The sequence below is a fragment of the Carassius auratus genome, chromosome 31, assembly GCF_003368295.1.
Source record: "Carassius auratus strain Wakin chromosome 31, ASM336829v1, whole genome shotgun sequence".
Classification (NCBI taxonomy): Eukaryota; Metazoa; Chordata; class Actinopteri; order Cypriniformes; family Cyprinidae; genus Carassius; species Carassius auratus.
The window spans coordinates 7250295-7271101 of record NC_039273.1 but is presented as its reverse complement, the minus strand read 5'-3'; the positions used below and the strand labels follow the sequence as shown (position 1 = coordinate 7271101).

General features: G+C 38.0%; 2 protein-coding genes across 3 annotated transcripts; both read right to left on the bottom strand.

The window, feature by feature from the left end:
- Nucleotides 1-2891: 2891 nt before the first annotated feature.
- LOC113050363 (methyltransferase-like protein 7A) lies at nt 2892-4938 on the bottom strand. The gene is made up of 3 exons (XM_026213260.1): nt 4309-4938; nt 3910-3995; nt 2892-3590 (listed from the first exon to the last, which is right to left on the bottom strand). Exons 1-3 carry the CDS (start codon nt 4801-4803, stop codon nt 3443-3445), a joined length of 729 nt encoding a protein of 242 aa, XP_026069045.1. The 5' UTR covers nt 4804-4938; the 3' UTR covers nt 2892-3442.
- Nucleotides 4939-10302: 5364 nt separating this feature from the next.
- LOC113050361 (methyltransferase-like protein 7A) lies at nt 10303-15203 on the bottom strand. Of its 2 annotated transcripts, none has more exons than XM_026213255.1 (3): nt 14575-15202; nt 10817-10902; nt 10303-10585 (listed from the first exon to the last, which is right to left on the bottom strand). In XM_026213255.1, the coding sequence occupies exons 1-3, from the start codon at nt 15067-15069 to the stop codon at nt 10438-10440; spliced, it is 729 nt and encodes a 242-aa protein (XP_026069040.1). In that variant the 5' UTR covers nt 15070-15202; the 3' UTR covers nt 10303-10437. The 2 variants fall into 2 exon arrangements, with proteins under 2 accessions (XP_026069040.1, XP_026069041.1); XM_026213256.1 differs by having other exon boundaries at nt 10446-10585; nt 10794-10902; nt 14575-15203.
- Nucleotides 15204-20807: the final 5604 nt, after the last annotated feature.

Here is a 20807-nt window from a genome sequence, read left to right as displayed (position 1 = left end):
CATTACATTGAAATTTTGGATCCGTGGCCAGGCAACTCCCCGGATCTCAATCCCATAGAGAACCTGTGGTCTATCCTCACAAGGCGAAATTCTGATAAACTCCAAGAACTAATAAGACAAGAATGGACTGCCATCAGTCAGGATCTGTCCGAGAAGCTAATATCCAGCATGCCAGAAGTTTTGAAGAACAAGGGTCAACACTGTAAATATTTACTCATATTTTTTTTTTCCAATAAAAGCCTTTAAAACTAGTCTGCTTATTGTTTATCAGTTTACCATAGAAACTTGTGGAAAAATAATCTGAAGCAGAAAACTTTGAAAACAATGTTTGTTCACTGCCAAAACGTGTGGCCATGACTGTAATATACTGTATTGTCATACAATTATTGCATCCAGCTTCCACTGACCACAGCATGAGTATAATAAGGCAGCAGGTGCAATGCATACCAGCCTTTCGCTTTCGGAGCCAAGCGTTAGTATCATTCAGCTCAACTGTGTCTGCTGTGAACTACGAGTTCAGCACACTCTCTGACGTTTTGTGTGTTGTCGAGACGGCGCTTCAACGGTGGTTGTTCCTGTGTCGGGAGGGTTCTGCACTACATGCTACACTACCCCATGTCATGTTGCAAGTGGCCAATTCCCCTGTGCGCCTCAAAGAGCATTTCCTACAGAGCAAATTTCTCTAAAAGAGCTTTTCTTTGTAAAGATGCCAGATCGTCCTTATAAGGATGCTGTTTCACCTGTGCGTTTCTGGGTGCGGTCGTTACCTGGCAATGGGTGATGGTCACAATCGGTGCTTCACCTGTCTGGGCGTCGAGCACGCTGAGGTGGCCTTCGTGGATGAGTCATGTTCCCACTGCGGGAAGATGACCATCTCTGAGCTGCAAACCAGGCTCTGCTACCTTCAGTGGGTGGAGTCCTGCTATCGCGATCTGGGGCTCAATCTGGTGGCCGACAGGTTAGAACTACTTCCGGCAGTAGCGCGGGTGGTTTGAGGATTACAGTGGTGGCAAACCTTGCAGGGAACTAATCCTCTGGGGACCATCACCCACTGGAGACCCAGTACTGCCTTCCCGTTCATTAGCGCCATCTCTGGCTGTGTCATGGCAGACATGAGGGATACCGACAAGGTTCAGTGACGCAGTCGAGAACTTTGCCCAGCAGTTCTCGGCTGCCCAGAAGCAGACTGGGCACAAGCAGGCCGCTCCTCCCGTCCTGGCCCCCGTCAAACCTGGCGGTGAGCAGAAGAGCAAGAGGCCCCGGGATGGGTGACCCAGAGAGAGGTAGATGCTTTCTGGGGGGTGGTGAAGGCACTTCTCCCTCCTCTGGAGGAGGGCCAGGCAGATAATCTGGAAATCTCAACGAGAGAGCAGTTTTCTCTATCTCTGGGTCCCAGGATGGCACGGAGAGTTGCAGATGGCCTAGCACCAGACCTCACTCATCCTCCACCTTCGACAGATGGCAGCAGCGGGCTTTTCGAGAGCGTCAACAAAGGCCATACTCACGCACTCTCTGCAAACCTGTGGAACCAGGTGAGCCCTGCACCCTACACTCACACCAAACTCCAGCTTGCTCACAAGTGGTCCGACTTGGGTCCCTGGCTTCCCCACCACGGGTATGTCTATGGTTCCACTAGTCCAGGGGTAGGCAAGTTCAGTCCTAGAGAGGCGCAGACCTGCAGAGTTCAGCTTCAACCCTTATCATACACACCTGAACAAGCGCATCAATCCATTAAGGATTACTAAGACACAGGCAGGTGAGGTTTTTTTTCCAGGGTTGGAGCTGAACTGTGCAGGACTGTGGCTCTCTAGGACCGTACTTGCCTACTCCTGGGCTAGTCCCACTTGTACGGTTTCTAAGCGACTGATCAGCACTGCCCAGCCTGTCTCGCTGGCTTCTAATGTACCATCAGCCTCTGCTATGCGATTCAGCTCGCCTGGCGTCCACCCTAGTTCAGCGGTATCCACTTCACTATAGTGAAAGCAGCTGATGCCCCTGTTCTGTGCATCTGTCCCCAAGATTGGTTTGCAGCGATTTACCTTAAAGGATGAGTACTTTCATGTATTGTTCCTTCCATGCCACAGACCTTTTCAGCAGTTTGCATTTGAAAGACATATCAGTACAAGGTCCTGCCCTTCAGGCTGTCCCTGTCTCCCTGTGTCTTCACGAAAGTCGCGGACGCAGCTCTTGTTCCCCTCAGAGAGCAGGGTGTTCGCAACTATCTAGACGGTTGGCTTATACTAGCACAATCTCGGGATCAGTTGTGCGAACACAGGGACTTGGTGCTTCAGCATATACCTTCGGGTCAACTGGGAAAAGAGCAAACTCTTACCGATGCATAGGATCTCTTTTCTCGTTATGGAATTGGATTCGGTCGAACAGACCGCTAGCCTTAATACATTCAAGGGCAGGACAGTGGTCAGACTGAAAAGTGACATTGAGAGTGACCGAAGGAGGGAACAGAAATGTCATGTACCACTGCCACGGTAAGTGTACCACCGCTAAGCCGCCAGGTCACTGGCTCGGCTCCTCAGCAAAACCTGGTATGCATTGCACCTGCTGCCTTATTATCCTCAAGCTGTGATCAGTGGCAGCTGGATGCAATAATTGTATGCCAATGTGAATTGGGTCGTTTAGTTTAAACTCAAAGTAGATTGTTTTAGTGAAGTGATATCTCAATTTCGTGACATCTACGTTCCCTCCTTCAGGGAACAAGGGTTACCATACATAACTGAAAAGGTTTTTTCTTTTTCTTTTTTTCTCCTGTTCAAGGACACTCTTGGAAAAACTCCACTCAGATGGACAGACAAGACTAGGTTATCTTATGAAATGGTACTGGTCAATATTTGGGAAATCCATGTCTTTGGTTGTTGCATTAAAAATACATTTACTTTATAGCTTTAATTTTTCTTTTTATTCATACCATAGTATTCCAACAGTCAATGACAATGTGAAAATATTTGGTCATTGAAAAAAAAATACATTGTTCTTTATTCTGATTTATCAGCAAGAAATTACTTTTTGTGAGTACAGTGTTTTATAACCGGAATTTTAATAGTCAGAGGCATTGGGGGGAAAAAAATTACACCTGGAGAATGCAAAGTGGTCTTCTTGAGTATTCAACTATATTACAAAGTATTAAGGACACATTCCCCTAACCACTACATAGCAGTATGGCTCATTTATAAATTAACAACTTCACCATAGCTGGCCTACATTCATCTCCAAAAGCCTGTTATAGATAAAAGTATTTTGTGATTTTACCTGCCTGAATTTTTGTACTCCATAAAATATACAACGCAGTCTTGAGATTTAGTGTCTGCATATTAAACAAAAACTTTCTTTTAATGGTTTAACACAAACTGCTCTTGCATACGAACAGCTAGGTGAAACTAACAAATTTTGAATGAAGGTAGTTTTTTGGAGGCAAAAATCATTTTCATTATTTGACTGCATAACCAACAATGTGTGGTTTGATCATAAAAAACAGCGGGGCTTGGATGTGACGCAGCTGCAGGTCAGAGAAGCCAGCTGCCTCGAGGTGCTTCCAAGTAGCACGGGTAGTCTCACAGCCATCACCGAAATAGTACCTTACAAACATACAAGTACAGACTTTCTTACTCTATAGTGGTCATATGCTTTGTTACAAGTATTCCATCATTATGTAAGACAGACTATGGTTTCAAAGCAAAATGAACAACAAAAATTATAATCTGCCTGAATTGAACCCATGATCTCCAGTTATGCATGGGTGATTGAATGCATATATATTTGCTATATTTATGCAGACATTTCACCCACCTATGTTTTATCAAAGCTCCATCATACTTTTAGCTTTTACATTTACCACTATATGAAAACACAAGTAAAATATATGGTGATTTTATAAATACTGTGTTTTTATATTACCAGAATGGTTGAAGAACATGTTGAAAAAAGTAAGTCCAGCTTGATGGGTCAGACACCACATGTTCAAGGAAGAAAAATGCTCCTCCCTAAAGAAAAAAATACAAATGAATTATATATTTCAACCCATAATTGTGAATTTGAATACACGCAGTTTAGTTTACAATATTTCAACATTTCTAAACAGCAGTCCTAAAACAAACAAACAGCTGGTTCTAATGGATTTAAATCGCAGCCAAACGGCGATCTTCATGTAGCCACGCAATACTGTAACCTTTCATCTCAAATAAACTTAATGCAATCAATATTTACTCTTTGGTTTTGGAGAGATAAGACACAATTTAGGAACCATCAAAGCATATCGTAGTTTCAGCACCTAAGCACTGTCTGTCCTAAACTTACAGGCCTCAGAACTCTCTTTGCTTCTTGCAGAACCTTCGGTGAATCCTGGACTGAGCACAGAACCAGCGTGCACACCACAACATCCACGGAGTTGTCCTCCACCGCCTTTAGATTCTCCCCCGACGCCACTATGAAGCTGTCATAAACGAGTTGGTCGTTCTTGGTCATACTTTTCTTCAGGTACTTTTGGAAATGCGGGTTGGGGTCGGTGCATGTGATCCTGGCGCCCGTCGGGTAGTGCTCGAAGTTCGCCCCGGATCCGCAGCCCACCTCCAAGATACGCAGAGAGCCTTTCGTGGGGTAGAACTTGTCCAGGTTTCGAAATAGTTCCCTTTTGTTGTCTTTCATTTTGTCATTGTAGGAGATTGACATTTTATAGACGATTAGAGGAAAGACGCGTTTGTAGAAAGAGAAAAGTCCAATCACCTCTGCAATGTACAGCGGGAGAGTGAGGACTTTGACTAAAAAAGCGCAAGCGTTCATAAAAAGCGTCATTTTTAACGACAAATCTGACTGGATCTCTAAACTATATTTGATACCCAAGAGGAGAGTACGTTAGCTGTTGCGCACACCTTGTGAAAACTGAACTGAGAACTGACTGATCAAAATAAACGTCATTAAGGCACGTAATCTGCTCCAGGCAGCGAGCCAGGCAGTAATCCAGTCTGTCGCCAGATGGCGTCCGTGTATAAATAATATTAGTGGATCTTTCTTTCTTTTCCTCACTCAAAGTAACCCTCGAAAACACGAATACATTAGTAGTTTTGAGAAATATGTACAAACACAAATAAGTACTGACGCCTTCAAAGGCTCATACCTAATAAAAACTTATTTTATATGGAGCGGTCTTGAGGTCACATGACCAAATGAACATCACTTTAAAAGACTGTGATGACGCGTTTCAACTGTCATCGGCATCGAAAATCTTCCAAAGTTTTTATATTTTCATTAAAAAAATGTATGTACATTTATAGGACTATACTTTGTATTAAATTATACAATTATACTTTGTATTAAATGTATATATATATATCACACAATTTAAATCCGAATTTTAACCAGAAAAATCTGGCATACTGTTTGATAAAATGCTTCAGTGTGCTCAGTATAAGTTACTTAAAAATAGCATTTTATCGCAATGCTAAATTTGATGCAATTTTGGACTTTGACTTTTGACAGTCCGAGGTATTTGAATATTGTGTTTAATAAACAATAGTCTTTGACATCATCATTTTATAGCATTGTTGTTTCAAATAGCTAATATTTTACTTAAAACATTCCTTATTAACACTTGTTCAGTTATGTGTAGTATACATTATTGTGAAAGAAAGTAATTTCAGTGTAGCTATCTACTTTTTGGTAGTGTGGGATTACACATTTATAAAATGTTAAATCTAGGTTCCAATGTAATAGTATGTACATTTGTGTTTTTACATTTTGAGGTTAAGATGATGACATTCCGAGATGATCAAATCAAGCAGCCCAGATTTCTAAGACATTAACCTTTTGTCTTCTTGCACTTCCTGACTATAGGGCAAGGTCCCAAGATAAAGGTGCCTGCTAAACTCAAGGCACAACTTTGCCTTTGTTTCTATGATCATGTCAAGGTATGGGTGATACTATCAGGCACCTCTGTATTTAAATAACACTGTTATGCTCATGAGATGAAGGCTGGGAGAATGCCAGTGTCTGATTTCTGATTCCATTTGCATACTTTGTTAAAATGGTCTTCACCTCCATGTATCCCTCCTCCTAGAAATGTACATAAACTACAACAGGGCCGTGCACAGACCTTTTGAGGGGCATGTGCTGAAACTGAAAAAGGGCACCCCCCCCCCCTTTTTATATCAAGATTATTTAGTAAGCCTGCATAAAAGGAAGAAATGGTCACATCTTCATGACAAATTCAATAACACAAAATAATAGTCTCAAAAGCTTTAGATTTATTCACGATTAATAACAACCATAATAATAATATTAGATAATTAGATAATATAGATAAACATGGTTTTAAGGGCTTCTTTAAACCTAATACAACAGCAACCTTCTGTGAGCCATGTATCTGGCAAAAATTTGATACTGTGGTGGACCAGGGATGTTGGTCTCTTGAAGGTCTCTTATTCACTAAACTTTCCCTAAAATAAGCCAGCAATGAAAAAATGAATAAAAATAGTGTGAAAAGTACAGTTGCAGTGAAAAGCATTTCTGAAGGATCACTTGACACTGAAGAGTACTGATGTAATGATGCTGAAAATTCAGCTTTGATCACAAAAATAAATTACATTTTAAAATATTCAAATAGAAAACAGTTATTTAAAATTGTAAAAATATTACACAATATTACTGATTTTGCTGTATTATGGATCAAATAAATGAAGCCTTGGAATGAATCATGAATTACATTCTGTATGATAAAATATAAAGATTTCAGTGATCTTCTGTAATTTTTTTTTTTTTAGTTACTACTACATTACTGTAGTAAAACCATGTTTTACAACATTTTATACAGAGAGTATACAGAGAGTATACCATAACATGATTAGCCTAAATGTTAATAAATTAAGTGTATCAGCAATCATAAATCAAAGAAGAAATTTCTTAGAAATATGTTATCTAGGTGACGAAGATCACTCGTCGCTGTGTAAGTTCCAGTTCGAAACAGCGGGGGCGCACCTGTTATGATTTTCTGATGGTAAAAACAAATTATATGTTGTTGTATTACTTATCAATATATCGTTTTTGACCAGCGAATGTGTGCAAATGTGATTTTTTTTTCTGTCCGTCATTAAAACGGCGACGGCGTCTAGCTGCCGCTGCGGGCATCACATTACATTTTCATCTAGGTTACAAACTAGTTTTTTTAGCTATATAGACGGAGCGCTCAGTTTTTCCTGTGGTAAAATGCATTTGGCCAAATTAGTATTTTATAAAAGATGAAATGCAACTGTATGCACAGACTGTGTTGGCTATGTATTGGCTATGACTAGATGGCAAATGCTAGCCCCCTCTCTCAGGCGACGTCCCACATGTCTCAGTCAGTGAGTCAGTCACGCATGCGCGTAATTTGCAGGGGGGTTAGGGGGGTCATGACCCCCCCCCCCCAAAAAAAAAAATCAGATCCAACTAATATAACCCCCTCAATATCATCAAACCATTCAGATTAAAATAATATGAAATATTCAGAATAAATACTTTTGTTCGTTTTCTTTATTAATTTCATTTGCCAGCAAGAAAGATAGTATCATATTTTAAATAATCTGTAATGTACCCCCCTCCCCCCGCACCGACTACTTGGTATTACCCAACCGGCTTTCTCTACCAAGTTTTTTCACTATTTTGCGCAGTCCCTGGGATGAATGGGTGGAAAAAGCTGACGGAAAGATGAAAAGGACATTGAAAGGCAGCCAGACAACAATTTTTCATTGTTTGTCGACGCCAGCCAAAAAAAGAAAGAAAAGAAAATCCTGACCAAACGGAGGTACCCCGCAAAATTGGCTGTTAAGTTAGATGAGCGTTTCTCAAAGTGTGGGGAGTAGATACACGACAAACATGTTTTGTGCCCATCTTTTTAATTACTTTATTTATTGACCATACACTCAAAACAAAACAAATACACATTTAAATGTAAGCCTTACTTAACCTTTTCACACGTAAGTTTAAAAGTTTTTCAAGGCGACCGTTATTGATCGTAGTATCGCTTTATGGTTTCCATGGAGACGAATCATTCATTGCTTGTCAGCGCTGATGACTGATGATCTGCTTTTATTTCCTTTTTTATTCTAATTTCACAAATTTGTTAGCTATAGCAGGATATATCTGATATTCCGATTGTCAAATATGTGCAAGTGGATGTGTTTTGTTGTTCAAACACCTTTATAATGATCGCGTTAATTGAGTTGTATGCGCAAAGTATAGGTATCTATCTTATTAAAATACCTAAAAAATTACGTAACTTTAAATTATTATTAGGAATTTACCACCTCCGGTTCAATTTGAGATGATTATAATATATATATATATATATATATATATATATATATATATATATATATATATATTTATTTATTTTATTTTTTTTTTGCATGGAGTTTGCAAAGTGACATAATGAATCAAAGCACAACTAAGGTTAACGTCAGTCCACACTTGTATTTTCTCAGTTTCTGAATCAGAGGCTAAATGCAAACACAATTATTATAATTTTTTTAATCTACTTTTGAGTCTTATTTCATGCAAAGTGATAATATGATTGCACTTTCATTTTCTCTATTTGAAAGTTTTTAATGCTGTTATTTTTGTTTTTGTAATTATGCTGTTTTGTTGACTGGAGTTGGCTGGCTAGATGTTGGTTTGCCAGTGTCCTGTGAGGTAAAGCCAGAGGGTGCCAGGGACTGTGTAGAACCAATATCACTGAATTGTAACTTAAGATGCTGTTGACTCCAATACAGTCACCCGTTTGTTTGTTTGTTTGTTTGTTTTTTGGGGGGGGGGGGGGGGGGTGCATAATTAAATTATGCAAATTAGCATGTTACCTTTTACACAAGAAAATTATTCAATAAATTAATGAATTAATAAATATGCCGCAAGTTTAACCCCCCCAATGGTAGACCCAAAGTTACGCCCTTGCAGTCAGACATCAAATAAATAAAATATGAGCCTTTATAGACAGTGTTTAGTAGTACTTATTCAAACAACAAGATATTTATTTACCCTTTGCAAAACTTTGTTCAGCTCAGCTGGTGTCTACTGTGCGGCTGCTGTGGAACTTCAGTTGATTCAATGAATATAGAGGGGGCGGAGTTATCAGCTTACTGACCGCTTGAGGATCGAATAAGATTTACATAAGCTCGTTTTAAGAACTTTCTTTTGGTAAAACAGACAGACAGACAGACGTAAAGGGTGACCAATAGCATTGATAAAAAAAAAAAAAAAAAAAAACACCACCAAAAAAAGGGCACTTCGGAGTGTAAGGGCAAAAAGGGCATGTGCTCTGCACAGGTTGAGCCCTACCTGTGCACGTGCCTGAACTACAATGTATTAATGACTAGTTAGACTTTTGATGACTACAGCGCCACGCAAAGCATTCTCAATAAAGAATTCTGCTGAAGATTACCCAAGAGTCTCCTGGTCTTCGCTTCTGAGGTTTCAACAGTTTGTTGGTGTTATTTTTTTAAATTTTTTTTTTCAAAAGGACAACTTGACTTTAGCTTAACTAGTTTAACTCATGAGTTTTTTTCGCTCAGATTCAAGGAGGCTCTTGGAATAAGTCCACTCAGATGGTCAGACAGGAGACGCAAGGTTATCTTATTAAGTGGTGCTGGTCAATATTTGGGAAATCAATGTCTTGACTGGTGCATAAAAAAGACAGCCAGAGAACTATTTCATATTTACTTCAGAATTATAAATTTCATTTTTATTTTGTTTTATTCATACCATATAAAGAAAAGTGTTCCAACAGTCAATGACAAAATTAAAATATCAGGTCATTAAAAAAAAAAAAAAACTTCTTAAATAAATGTCTGTTGTAAAAAATGCATTGTTCTACTTTCTAATTTATCAGCAAGAAATTACTTTTTTTGAGTACAATCTATTTTATAAGAGGAGCTAATGGTCAGAAGTGTTGGGGTAAAATTTGTGTCTGCCAAAATTGAAATCTGGAGAATGTACAGTGGTCTTCTTGACTATTAAAATATATTGCAAAGTATAGAACAATGATCCTCAAAACTGGCTCCCGAGATCCACTTTCCTAAAGTGTTTAACTCTAACCCTTATCAAGCATACTTGAGTTTGCTAATCAGTGGCTTTAGGATCATTAGAAAATCACAGGTAGGTTTGTTTAATTAGGGTTGGAGCTAAACTCCATAATTTATTAATTAACAACAACCTCACCATAGCTGGCCTACATTCATCTCCAAAACCTGTTATAGATATAGGTGTTTTGTTGTTTTACCTGCTTGCATTTTTGTACTCAATAAAATATACAATGCAGCCTTGAGATTTAGTGTCTGCATATTAAACAAAAACTTTATTTTTAATGGTTTAATACAAACTCCTCTTGCATACGAACAGCTGGGGGTGGAACTAATGAATTTTGAATGAATGTTGTTTTTTTGGGGTCACAAATAATTTTCATTATTTGACTGCATAACCAACAATATGTGGCTTGATCATAAAAATCAGCGGGGCTTGGATGTGATGTAGCTGCAGGTCAGAGAAGCCAGCTGCCTCGAGGTGCTTCCAAGTAGCACGGGTCGTTTCACAGCCATCTTCGAGATAGTACCTTACAAACATACAAGTACAGACTTTCTTACTCTATAGTGGTCATATGCTTTGTTACAAGTATTCCATCATTATGTAAGACAGACTATGGTTTCAAAGCAAAAACAAAAACAAAAAATGATAATCTGCCTGAACTGAACCCATGATCTCCGGTTATGCATGGGTGATTGAATGCATTTATGTTTGCTATATTTATGCAGACATCTCACCCAATACTGTGTTTTTACATTACCAGAAGGGTTGAATAACATGCTGAAAAAAGTAAGTCCAGCTTGAGGGGTCAGACACCACATGTTCAAGAAAGAAAAGTGCTCCTCCCTGAAAAAAATACAAACAAATTATACATTTATATATTTCAACCCATAATTTTGAATTTGAATACATGCTGTTTAGTTTACAATATTCCAGCATTTCTAAACAGCAGCCCTAAAACAAACAGCCGTTTCTTATGGATATAATCGCAGCAAAACGGCGATCTACATGTCGTTACGTAATGCTGTTACCTTTCATCTCAAATAAACTCATGGCCGTAGCCAGCGATGCGGTCACCGAGGTCCGGGCCTCGGTAAATTCTTCATGTTCGAAAATAAAATTTGTTCTCTGATTGTTTAATTTGCTGCTAAACTCCTCATATGAATGTCTGCATGAATAATTCAGAATGTTTAGGTCCGTGGCAGAGGGGTTACCAGGATGTCATGTTTGGGGGGGCATTTGGCTTTTTTGGGGGGGCAACATAAACAACTGAAAAAAATTGAGCGCAAGATTAAGCTATACTACACACAATCTGTTTTAGTGCATATCTTTTTCTAAGCCAGGAACCCAGAGATAGGTACAGGGCCCCTATTAGACTATAGGGCTGTCACATAAAAGTTGGTTAAACCCGGTCAACATTAATAATATGATATGATATTATTATTATTATTCACAGATTCATATATAGAACAGATCACGGTGATTGCCTGATGATGAGTGACAGGTGTTTGCTTGTGAGAAGACTTGCTACACGAGTAGGCTTTTTTAAAATGAATCTGAAGTCACGTTTGTATAGACAAGAGGTAAATTAATTTGTTTCTTCTAAGCTGTTCCAGACGTAGGTGCTACCATAAATTCGCCAGTTAGCCTCTAAGTTTCTTTGTGAATGCGGCCCCAGGTAAAAAAAAAAATGCATATGCTCATTTGAACAGTATGAGAACAGTATTTGAATGGTATTCTCTGGTTGTAAGTGGCTTGGGATAAAAGTGTCTGCTAAATGAATAAATATAAACATGTAGGCCTAGATAAAAGAAAACATATTAGGCTACAGGGGGTAAGAAGAGTTGAAATAAAAGCTATTTTTGTGAAACTATAAAAATTGAGTTTATGATGTCATTAGCAGGCAACATAACTATTTTTAAACATGGTTTTATTTTTATTTTATTTGTTTATTTAATTTTATTTATGATTAGTGGTGCTTGCCATAGGCAAATGTAATTATTATTTTACGGGGCTGTGGAGTCTGTATGGGTTTGTTCTCCCTCAGCTAGGGGTGGGTGATATAATAAAAATCTAATAAGTCTGGTTTTTTTTTTTTTGTTTTTTTTTTTAGAAATCATGATTTTATCCTGATTCTTTGTCATTTTGGTTTTTCTATTTTGCAAGCTGTTTGAGCATCACAGCCAAACTAATTTCCCTATTATAAAGCATTTTAAGGTAACAAAATATGAAAAAGTATGGGGGATATTTAGGCCAAAGTGCATGGGTGAAGATAAAAATCTTTGTCATTATTTTATCTTAGTTATTAAAAAATGAGAACAAAGATACACATTAAAAATACAGATATTATACAAACAAACTGTTTTATTTTCAGGTACAAGAGATGTATTTAGCAGGAGCATTAAAAAAAAAAATTTCAGTCAAGAGTATTGAGTGATTTTTCTCTGTGGGTTTTGTGTTTTATTAACATTAAAGGAATAATTCACCCAAAAATTTTAATAGTGAAGAAAAAAACCTGAATGAGTTTCCTTCTTCTGCTAAACATAAGCGTTATTTTGAAGGTAGAAAACCAAACAGTTGCTGGTTCACAGTGACTTCCAGAGTATGTTACTATCAAAGTCAATGTGGACCAGCAACAGTTTGGTTACACAGATTCTTCAAAATATCTTCTTTTGTGTTCAGCACAAGAAAGAAGTTAATATAGGTTTTGGACAACATGTGAGTGTATAAACAATGACAGAAATTCAATTTTAGGGGGAACTATCCCTTTAATTCACACGGCAGCATGTACTGCCTATACTGTCCCTTTAAGACATGCATGCATACATACATCCATCCTCTTTCAGTTGTTTACTTTCATTATAGACATATCCAACTTAGTCAATATATAAACCTTGTTTGTTTCGACAGTATTAGAACAGAACATAACTTAGTAATCAGGCACAGTTTGAAGGGCTTTTTCGTTTTCGTGTTGCGCTTTGTGCTTAGAAAAACCGAATGTCAGAAAAACGCACGAATAAAACTTTTAAATAAGCAGTAAGGATTAAAAAAAAAAAAATGTGAATAAGTGCAGTATCCTGTGAGAGTACCGCTAAGTTAACACTTATGTTAGTGTATTATATTAATTCCGTGGCGCCAGAACTGCAGCTGATAGAATGTGCGCTGCGGCACAATACAACAATATTTCTTCAAAAGCAGATCGTGGAGACATTTTTATCGTCCACAACCAAATATATTAATATACTACCCTCGGCAGAAATCGCAGTCGCAAGTCGCAGAATTCTCAGACTTTCAAAAAACCCTGTTTCAGCCAAAATCACGATGTTCCGCTCTCAATGCACTTCGATCCCATTCGCTGTTTTGGGACGGCAACTGGAGTGGAAAAGCTCATTTGTGCCACCCTTGTGGACACGCCACTGCTCTAAGGCTCTGCCAGGTATTTCATGGGCGTTCTATTCTCACATGATGCACTTTTTCTGAGCCCATAAGCCTGAAGCGCGCGCGCGCACTGTCAAACAGCGCCAAACAGGATTTTCTATGGGTCAGACTTATCTGCTACTGATGGAAAAAAATGCACAAAACAATCAACTTTTAAATGTTTATTTATCGAAATAATTATCATGAAAATGATCGCTGCGAGACGCTTCCGAAGTGAACGGGTCTTCAGAGAGTTGTGTGCAAGAGAGAGAGAGAGAGAGAGATCTGGCTTCGTGTTGCCAGATCCAGCTATTATACGTGTTTTTCAACTTGTTTTGGTTCTTACACTAAATTTAACACTAAGTGCAAATATCTATAGATTATATTTATACTACCGCTATGTTAAAATAGCAGGATTTTCTGCTATTTATACTATTTACGCACATCAGTATAGTAGTAAATTATAAAACAGTAGTAATAACTTACTGAGTCTAATTTAATGGATGCCACCGTATTGGGACAACACCTACACCTACCCTTACCTTTTGATTATTTATTTAATTTTCATTGAAAATAAATGCTTTTCTGATGTAATGTTAAATTTGAAAAGGGAGAAAAGGTTTTGCTAAAAGGCGGATTCGAACCCGGGTTGATCATGTCCAAAAAAAAAATTATGACACGGCTATCTGTTTTTTTTTTTTTGTGATCTTGGCTATCCGGAAATAACAAGATTGCATGAATATTAAACAACTGATAAAATTATCCACCCCATAAATATAGTATTAACAACTTTGATGCAGTAAATAAGGAAAGATTTAAAAATGAGCATCCCTCCAAAAACATCTACATTTCTGTATCTTTTCAAGTGTTACTGTATATAATTAGTTGTTTTTATACGGCTTATTATAATTCTATAATAAGGGGTTATTATAGAAACCCCCTGGACTAATTTTCACAGCCTGGATACGGCCATGAATAAACTTAATGCAATCACTATTTACTCTTTGATGGAAAACGGCTTGGGAGAGATAAGACACAGTTTATGAACCATCAAAGCATATCGTAGTTTCAGCACCTAAGCACTGTCTGTCCTAAACTTACAGGCCTCAGAACTCTCTTTGCTTCTTGCAGAACCTTCGGTGAATCCTGGACTGAGCACAGAACCAGCGTGCACACCACAACATCCACGGAGTTGTCCTCCACCGCCTTTAGATTCTCCCCCGACGCCACTATGAAGCTGTCATAAAAGAGGTGGTCGTTCTTGCTCATACTATTCTTAAGGTACTTTTGGAAATGCGGGTTGGGGTCGGTGCATGTGATCCTGGCGCCCGTCGGGTAGTGCTCGAAGTTCGCCCCGGATCCGCAGCCCACCTCCAAGATACGCAGAGAGCCTTTCGTGGGGTAGAACTTGTCCAGGTTTCGAAATAGTTCCCTTTTTTTGTCTTTCATTTTGTCATTGTAGCAGATTGAGAATTTATAGACGATTAGAGGAAAGACGCGTTTATAGAGAGAGAAAAGTCCAATCACCTCTGCGATGTTAAGCGGGATAGTGAGGACTTTGACTAAAAAAGCGCAAGCGTTCATAAACAGCGTCATTTTTAACGACAAATCTGACTGGATCTCTAAACTATATTTGATACCCAAGAGGAGAGTACGTTAGCTGTTGCGCGCACCTTGTGACAACTGACCTGGCGGTAACCTCCCTCTGTCTTTCGTCTCGTGTCGCGTAGCCAACAAGGAAGTGAGTAAAACTGTAATTCGTCGACTGGCCGCTTGAGGCTGGCTGCAAAAGCCTGCCATAGACTTCCCATATTAAAATGCCCAACTTTACAGGACAAAAAAACGTTTACATCCTGGTTCTAAAAATTATTTTGAGGGGGTTTAATTTTTTTATAACTCATCCATTTAAATTATATTAAGCCTTAAATTTCTGCATAATTAAGGGCGTGACCACTTGAGTGACAGGTTAAGTGGGCATCGTTTCACCAGCCTTTTTGCCCATTTTCGAATGTCTGAGAGTCAATCATGAGAAAAAAAAACATGAATATTCTTAAGAAAAATTTTTGGGAATACAAAATATTCTTATTTTTTCTTAAGTTAAAAAAATAAGAAGAAAATGGCAGTAAAGAAGAAATTCAAAAATGTTTCTTGAATCCAGCCCCAGAAGTCTACGAGTGACGTCACGGACACTACGTCCATGTTTTTATAGTCTCTGCAACTTTGCCTTATTGTTATTTTTTGGTTTTATAAAAGTCAAAGTAAAGAAAAAACGTACTTCATTATGAAAAATGAATGTAATAAATGTAAATTCAGCTCTAAAAAACTTTTTTTTTTTTTTTTACTTTTTATCATTGAAGTTGAACATTATATTAATAAGATTTCCTCCTCAAACAGCAAAAAGGCTGTTAAAACTATCAACAATTATATGAAAGTGAAAAGTGAAAGTGAAGTGACATTCAGCCAAGTATGGTGGGTGACCCATACTCAGAATTTGTGCTCTGCATTTAACCCATCCGAAATGCACACACACAGAGCAGTGAACACACACTGTGAGCACACACCCGGAGCAGTGGGCAGCCATTTATGCTGCGGCACCCGGGGAGCAGTTGGGGGTTCGATGCCTTGCTCAAAGGCACCTAAGTCATGGTGTTGAAGGTGGAGAGAGAACTGTACATGCACTCCCCCCACCCACAATTCCATCCGGCCCAAGACTAGAACTCACAACCCTTCGATTGGGAGTCCAACCCTCTAACCATTAGGCCACGACTTCCCCAATCCCCATATATTTTCTGTTTACCTCTGTGTTTTTGTATATTATGTGTATTTTGGCTTATCACATGGGATTTGTACCCTTTATTTGCAAAAAAAAAAAAAAAAAAAAAAACCCTCCCAGTATATGCAACTGACTAATCAAAATGAACGTCATTAACGCACGTAATGTGCTCCAGCCCCTATGCTCCAGCCAGGCATTAATCTGTCACCAGATGGCGTCCGTGTATAAATTATATTAGTGGATCCTTCTCTTTTCCTCACTAAACGATAACCCCAAAAGAAATGAATAGTAGTTTGGAGAAATAGTTACAAACACAAATAAGAAGTGACTCGTTCAAAGGCTCATACCTAATAAAAGCTTATTTTATATTGAGCGACCAAATATTGAGGTCAAGTGACCAAATGAACGCCACTCTTTTAAAAAGTCACATGACATGGATTATTTCATTTCCTTAAAATGTTTTTAATGTTAAAGCATTTTTATATCCTGACATGATTCCTCTGGCTTGAATACTCTGTTTGAAGGGGCGTGTCTGCTGTGAGACTCCGAGTAAACTGTTGTGTTTGGCTGACATCTTTGCATTCGAAATGCATGTGGAACCCCTCTCAAATATACAGTGTATATATATATATATATATATATATATATATATATATATATATATATATATATATATATATATATGTATATATATATATATATATATATATATATATATATATATATATATATATATATATATGTATATATATATATATATATATATATATGTATATATATATATATATATATATATATATATATATGTATATATATATATATATATATATATATATATGTATATATATATATATATATATATATATATATATATATATATTTACTATTACAGCTGTCGAGAAGTGGAAGTGGAAGACTTTGATGACGCGTTTCAAAGCCAACCGTCATCGGCATGTAAAATCCTCAATTTTTCTATATTTTTATATATATATTTTTTAATGTATGTGCATTTATAACACTATACTTTGTATTACATTACCGTTGCATTAAAATAAAACAAACAAACAAAAAACATTTATTTGTCTCCAATTCGACGACTTCCGCTGCTGAGAAACCCGGAAATGTGGAAAAAAGGGTCCATCTATCTTATTAATGGGGTTTTTGAAAGTTTTTTTTACAGAAAGAATCACTGTGTTGTTAAATACAATCTATTGAACGCACTGTGATATACCTTAAGCAACCTTAGCTATAAAAATCTTATGATTACTCACTGCTTTTTATTCCAGTTTACAAGAACACTGATTTACAGCAACCTAACAAATAACCTAACATTCCGTTTTATTTTCTTGCAAACATTGTGGAAACATTACTTTTAAAATGTCGGCTGAACATTCTGAAACAAGTACTAACAATTAAATAACTAATAAAAAACGTTCGTAAATTTTATTTTTGCTAAATGTTAGAGAGCATTTGAGACTTGATAACTTTGAAAAAAAAAAACATTCTCTTAATGCCGAAATTAATGCCCCCAATCTATCTTAATGCAATTATCCATAAGATCCTCTATAGCTTTCTTACTTGAATTAAGTTTACAGTAATATATTTAGATGCTGTAAGATCTTGCAATACTTGCAGGCAATAGTCCCAATTTCTTTTACATTGCAAACACATAAAAATATTCCCTTTTGTTCTTCTGCTCTGCACACAGTGTCATGTGAAGGTGCCTCTGTGTCCTATTTGACTCACACACAAAGTGGGGCTTCATCAGCACCAAGGACAGTGGCCGAACGCTTCAAGGCTTCGACTAGAAAAGATACTTAGGTGGCCCAGAAGGGGGAGTTGGAGGTAGTCTAACGCTGTTGTTTCCTTTCACTTTCTAACAGGATTAGACAAAGAATAACTATTGCCTGCAACATTTGACCATGTAGTTCCTGCTCCCACAACCAAACTGCTTGAACCAACCCCATAAAACAAACAATGCCTCGGTCTAATCTTGCACTAACCACTGCACCTACTGTAAAATGCCAGATACTTTTTCGTGCCCTCATGTCCACATTTTGTGCCCACATTGTCCACATCCTGCATTTGCCCTCTGAATGTAGATATTTTAAAGGAATATTTAACCCAGAAATGAACATTTGCAGAAAAATTTCTCTCCCTCAGGCCATCCAATATGTAGATTAATTTGTTTCTTCATCAGAATAGACATGGATTTTTTTTTTTTTTACATTAAATCACTTAGAGAAAGCAAAAGTACATGTATTTTTGCTTCACCAGATGTTAACTGATGGACTGGAGCCGTGTCAATTACTTGTGGATATTGTGATGTTTTTATCAGCTGTTTGAACTCTCATTTTGATGTCACTTATTCGCTTCAGAGCATCCTTTGGTGAGGTGACTGGTTAAGTGATGCAATTCAAAATTTCTTCTGTTCAGATGAAGAAACAAACTCATCTACATATTACATGGCCTACTTTTTCAGTAGTCTAAAACTAAAAAAAAAACAGAATTATTATGGATAACCATAGTGAAGATATTGAAATGTGGCTTATACATGGAAAAACATTTATAAACGCAACACTTGTTTTTGCCCAATTTTTCATGGGTTGAACTCAAAGATCTAAGACTTTTTCTATGTACATAAAATGCCTATTTCTCTCAAATATTGTACACAAATCTGTCTAAATCTGTGTAAGTGAGCACTTCTACTTTGCCAAGATAGTCTATCCACCTCACAGGTGTTGCATTTCAAGATGCTGATTACACAGCATGATTATTGCACAGGTGTGCCTTAGGCTGGTCACAATAATAGGCCACTCTAAAGTGTTCAGTTTTATCATCAGCACAATACCACAAAGGTCGCAAGTTTTTTGGTAGTGTGCAATTGGCATGTTGGAATGTCCACCAGAGCTGTTCCCCATGAATTGAATGTTAATTTCTCTACCATAAGCCATCTCCAAAGGCATTTCAGAGAATTTGGCGGTACATCCAACTGGCCTCACAACTGCAGACCACATGTAACCACACCAGCCCAGGACCTCCACATCCAGCATCTTCACCTCCAAGATCGTCTGAGACCAGCCACCTGGACAGCTGCTGCAACAGCATAACCAAAGCATTTCTGCACAAACTGTCAGAAACCATCTCAGGGAAGCTCATCTGCATGCTCGTTGTCCTCATCGGGGTCTCGACCTGATTGCAGTTTGCTGTCGTAACTGACTTGAGTGGGAAAATGCTCACATTCGAGAGGTGTTCTCTTCATGGATAAATACTGGTTTTCACTGTACAGGGCAGATGGCAGCGTGTATGGCGTTGTGTGGATGAGCCGTTTGCAAATGTCAACATTGTGGATTGAGTGGCCCATGGTGGCAGTGGGGTTATGGTATGGGCAGGTGTATGTTATGGACAATAAACACAGGTGCAATTTATTGATGGCATTTTGTATGCACAGAGATATCGTAATGAGATCCGGAGGCCCACTGTTGTGCCATTCATCCACGACCATCCCCTCATGTTGCAGCATGATAATGCACAGCCCCATGATGCAAGGATCTGTACACGATTCTTGGAAGCTGAAAACATCCAAGTTCTTGCATAGTCAGCATATTCACTGGACATGTCACCCATTGAGCATGTTTGGGATGCTCTGGATCAGCGTATATGACAATGTGTTCCAGTTCCTTCCAATATCCAGCAACTTCGCACAGCCATTGAAGAGGATTGGCCCAACAGTCCACAGACCACAATGAACAACCTTGTCAACTCTATGCGAAGGAGATGTGTTGCACAGCGTGAGGTAAATGGTGGTCACACCAGATACTTACATGTCCCCCCCTCCCTCCGGGACCCCCAATAAATTAAAACTGCACATTATAGAGTGGCCTTTTATTATGGCCAGCCTAAGGCATACCTGTGCAATAATCATGCTGTCTAATCAGCATCTTGATATGCCACTCATGTGAGGTGGATGGATTTTCTCAGCAAAGGAGAAGTGCTCACTAACACAGATTTAGACAGATTTGTGAACAATATTTGAGAGAAATAGGCCTTTTGTGTACATAGAAAAAGTCTTAGATCTTTGACTTCAGCTCATGAAAAATGGGGCAAAAACAAGTGTTACGCTTATAATTTTGTTCAGTGTATGTGCCAACATAGAAATGTCACCATTTAATTTAAAAGCCAGTGGTGTATTATGAAGCTTGTTACCATAAATGACAGACCATTTTATTTTATATTGTTTATTGTGTGGTCTGAAAGAACTTCCTAAATTTGCAAATATATAATTTACATTTAATTTCAAATTATTATTATTATTTATCAAACATTCCTGATCCAATTTTAACAATTAAATCTGAGACAGTTTAACAATTGTTTGAACGGAAATTAGAAGATTAGATTAATTTTACTGAGAAGTGGTAAATATAATTAGACTCACATCATTGTGATTGATGTTTCCTTTTGGCGCTGTTTCGCTTGCGTTGCAGCGTTCTGTCGGTCAGTACGGAAGTCAGAAGTAGGGTACTTGCAGACGCTCCCTTACAATTTGCTGAGAGTCATCAAT